Source organism: Rhagoletis zephyria, unplaced genomic scaffold (genome assembly GCF_001687245.7).
Source record: "Rhagoletis zephyria isolate East Lansing unplaced genomic scaffold, Rhagoletis_zephyria_1.1 Rzeph_scaffold_07115, whole genome shotgun sequence".
Classification (NCBI taxonomy): Eukaryota; Metazoa; Arthropoda; class Insecta; order Diptera; family Tephritidae; genus Rhagoletis; species Rhagoletis zephyria.
In genome coordinates this window covers 13813-18471 of record NW_016164198.1, presented here as the reverse complement: position 1 = coordinate 18471, position 4659 = coordinate 13813, and the positions used below count along the sequence as shown (strand labels likewise).

General features: G+C 35.6%; 1 protein-coding gene across 1 annotated transcript in view; it reads right to left on the bottom strand.

Moving 5' to 3' along the window:
• Positions 1-214: 214 nt before the first annotated feature.
• ktub (Tub domain-containing protein ktub) overlaps positions 215-4659 on the bottom strand; it is a 14526-nt gene continuing 10081 nt past the window's right edge. The window contains exons 4-5 of the mRNA XM_017629821.1: positions 1506-1643; positions 215-1439 (exon numbers count right to left, since the gene is read on the bottom strand). Coding sequence (XP_017485310.1) covers positions 1170-1439; positions 1506-1643 — 408 coding nt within the window. The 3' untranslated portion in view covers positions 215-1169. The remainder of the gene's footprint in view (positions 1440-1505; positions 1644-4659) is intronic.

The window sequence follows — 4659 nt, the reverse complement described above, 5'->3', positions numbered from 1 at the left end:
GTTGACAATGCGTTAAGGCTCTCACGGTCTGTTCTGCCATCAGGCTAAGATACTGGTTACTCAGAGTTCCAGTAAAGATATTCACGAATAAGTAGATGTTGGGTGTAGAGTTAATCTAAAGCTTAGGCTTCCGTCTCACCTCCGGCAGCCAAGCGATAGCCTCGGATTACAGAATGATTTGAGTTGTTAGACAGGCAGTATACAACATTATTCTTTGTACGTATGCAAAGCAATTGACGTTTAGGAAGTCAGCTACACAGTGACAAGACAGAAAACTGCATGGCTGATGATTAGGCTAGGCAGGACACCCTTGAGGTAATATTTCCTGACAGGGTAACGGCACTTCTTCTCAGTGCTCTGCTTCCGCGAAACTAAGAGTTAAACATCTCGGCTTTTATTTCATCAAGACATGCGAGGAACTCTGTGAAAGTCTGAATTGTTATCATTTTATCGCCTCTTTTCGCCAATTTCCGTACAAATATTATTTACCACAATTTTTTGTTTAGCTTCCGTATACATACGCGGACGGACAGACAAAGTAGTAATAATCTTATAGAAAAGTGCGCTCGGGCTTAAAAATTAATGCAGTAAATAATGGATTCTTGCAATAAAATGTTTAACAAAAGTTCTGCTTCCATTTTCGGTTCAACCTTAAAGAAGTATGTAAATGTGTAAAACTCTATTCCAAAATTGTATGCAGATTTCTTTCTAAAGATGCATTATTAACAATCATTAGATTTTGTATTCTTACTTTATGTTGGTCTAATCGCATCATAATGTTTAGCTCTGTTACAGTATTCTACATTTTAAATTAATAAATATCTTTCAGCTGTATAAATTTTCTTCAATTGTGTTTTTAATATCTTTTCAAATCTCTACTGTTATATGTACATATAAAAAATATTAGTTTAATCGAGTGGGTGCACGCGCATAGGTAAATCTTAAGCGCTTTGAAACGCTTTCAACTAAGGCAACCATTTTTTTTTTAGTAAATTCGTGCACTTTTTTGATTTGAACCGTACTCTGTTGCGTTAAGTTTAATTTAATTTTTTATGTTTAAATGACATAAATAATTGCATTTGCTTTCTATTATTTTGTTATGATTGTTTGGTTTTATTTTGATGTCCTCTCATTTGTCGCTCTTATTTCTCCTCCATTTTCTTCGCTTTCTACTCGCAAGCTATTTTGCCATCAAAGCTGCTCAATGCTATGGCAAAAGCTTGCAGTGCACACAATGGATAACGGTAATCCATGGTGAATACATCCTCGGAGGTACGTCCAAATTGCATGACTATGTAGTCGGGATCAGAATCGTGTACGAGTTGAAAGTTCTTAACCGATGCCTGCGTAACGCGCCCATGAAAATTGAGTACATATGATTGTGTTTCATCATTCCAGACGGGCGTTTTGTTATGCAACTCCACTATGTTGTCCATATTCTAAAGCGAAGGAGTGTATCAAATGAAATTTGTTGGTAATAAAGTAATGCAGTATAAAGGACTCACCTTCACCTTCCACAAGTCAAGTATACCCTGCTGTTTGGGATCAGCCGAACTGATTTTTACGCGTTGGTCTTCCTCCGTCATGCCGGGCAGTATTACAGTCATGTTGCGTGGTCCTTTGAAACCTAGTATATTGGTATCCTAAGAAAATTACAAAATACGAAATGAAAGAATTGGTAAAAAGGGATTTTAAAATAAAACAAAAATTAGTGTGAAAGAAGTGACTAGAAAGAACTCCGGTAACCGAGGATGTCATACGATTTTACACGTACGGCTCCAAATTAGAAAACAGAGCATGAGGAGCGTATAATCGGAACAATTAAGAATACAAATGTCTTTCAGTCTACCAGATCATTGCAGTGCCGTTCAAGCCAAATACATACAAGAAGTCGAAAACAAGCTGTTGTCGCTAAAATATGTATATTNCAATTACGGCCATACATACAAGAAGTCGAAAACAAGCTGTTGTCGCTAAAATATGTATATTTATACTCAGACAGCCATGGCTCTTTTAAGACGCATAACTCTGTCACTAGAAATTCGGCAACAGTTGCCAACTGGCGCAAATCTGGTAAGGGTTCCGCAGTATAGGGACATACCAGGAAATGAGCAGGAAGACGAGCTTGTGATAGGTGGTACTTGCATTACACTTTCAGGGACCATTTCCATGAAGAACCCGTTACCAGATGGGACATATGGAGAACAAAAGAAATTCTCGTTCTCACTCACTGGTCATATCTTAATAGGAAAGCATGAGGAAGGCCTCGTGGTCCGCCACAATGACTACTGCAGGAGCTGCTACGGCAAAGAAGAGCCTGAACTAATCAGGAACTTACCCTGCGTTTGCCCTGCAAGATGCGAAAAAATACAGAAATTCCTGGGTGTAGAAGTGCAACTCCAAAGTTTAAAATAATGCAGCAGCTAAGTTTCGTGGATCAATGTGGAGTCACAATTGGTACCTGATTGGGCCTAGGTGTGTTGGCCTTCCTCCAAGTTCAGCATCCTCTTCAACCTACAGCCAGTGATCGGACTTGAAAAAAAAATCGTGTGGTAGAATCTGGAAAAAAATGTGGTAGATTTCGAAAAAATGTGATAGATCTCAGGTTTTGGATCAAAGTTTGTACGAAAATTAAAAAAATTCTGCAAGGTTTCACATAAATTGCAAACATTTTAATTAGAATCTAAAAAAATGTATTTTAGTATAATAAAGTGCAAGATTGAAGTTGCTAAAATTTGCGTTGAGTTTTGGCAATTTTTTTCCTTGACAGTGTAAAGCAGTTCCTTCCATATCAAGATATGTTTCGAACATATTTTGAAAGATTTCTGCAACCTTGCGGAGTGCTGCCAGCTTTTCTTTTTATTACATCACGATGTAGCGAACAAATGTGGCACGTTCCAGAAACCGCTACATGGGATTTGCCGATTTTGACAATTCCCTAGTAAAAGTAAACAACGCTTTAGAAACTTTAGATGCACTGAAATTTGCTAATAATTTCACAAAAATCGCCGTTTCTTTAACATTTTCGCTATTAATTATTTTTATAAATCATATATTTTGCAATTTAACACAACAAAACCACGTTTCCCGACGAAAATTGAATACTGAGAAAATTTAATATTTTACAGTTTATTTTATAATCCACAAAGCTTTCCATCAATTGGTGTTTTAAAAGCAGTATAACCCTGTTTTACGTTGTATGTAGCCATTTAATATGTAATATGTATGTGTTCGAGAAACACTGAACACTATTATCGAAGTCAATGCGAAAAAAAATTGAAATGTCGCACAGTTCTGCGGGTTTTGAATATCGCCTACATAATATATGCCAAGCACTAACGGAATCATCCAAAAATTCTGGAAAAGTAAAATGGAATCATAGCTCCATAGCCTCAGTGGTTCATAATGTCAAAGTTAAGATTTTTTTTTATAATTCTTACCGGTATTTTGCGTAAAATATGTTGGTGTAATTTTTGTGTTTGTACTCCTGCTATCGCCTAATGTGAATTCGCCTTGTGAGAAATTGTATATTTATATAAAAAAAATTAAAATGTATTTCCCGTAAATAAAACATTCAACAAAAAACCTATACCTACATAAAACTGGGCTCGAATTACGGTATCCGTTTTCGAATGAAACTCGATTCGAATCGAATGAAATAAAACGACAGTTGATTTTTCTCCTATTTACTTTGAATTGCAAAATAAACTACCAGCTATGGAAATATGTTTCGTTTGGAATACGTTTTTTGTAAGAGACTGCCAAACGAATCGTCTGCAAAATTCAAGCATTTCAAAACTAATTTTAATCAAACAGGCTGACTTCCAAAACGTACCAATACAATGTTTGGATACTGTTCTGCTGCAGTATTTAAACTGTTTCTATATGCAGAGTTGCGAAACATTGTAACCATATACATACATTGCATATTTTGAATATGCAAAAACAAACGAAGCATCAGCTTTGTTTCTGATGCGCTGATTACTCTAGCAATGCGTTTCGATACATTTTCGGATGCGTTTTGGAAAAGTATACATTGTCAACATTTTGTAGTTTGGCGTTACGGAATATTATACTTTATACCAGAGGTTCCCAAACTTTTTTTTCTCGTAGACCCCTTTCAAAAATTTACGGGTTTCGGTGGACCCCCTGCTGATACATTTCTAAATATTCCCAAAGCTCGTAAAAAAATGAAATGTGAAAATTAGATCTAACAATGTAAATTTGCATCGCGGGTGAATTCAAAAACTGAACTCAGAGTGGCCAAAATAAAAGTAAAATATTTTCTTGTGTTCTATTTATAAAAATAATGTGATTACACACTTGTAGGTTTTAAAAAATAGAGCTCGTAAATACATCAAAATACTCTCTCGCTCGGAGGAGTTATATTTTTTAAGAGCACTGCGGGCGCTAGCGTTATTTACTTTATCTTCACCATAAACTCATCAAATGTTCGGCTCACTCATGACTTTGTACGTGGAGTATATGTAAAATAGTTTATTTGTATTAATGACATCATTTTTATTTTTTATTGCTCCGAGTTTTAAAGTGAGGCGAAAAATATTTATCACATTTTTAAAACACAAAACTTAAAACATCAAAACGGCTAAGCTTTTTACGCCAAACTTTTAATTCAGAAATTGACAATAGAGAAAAGAA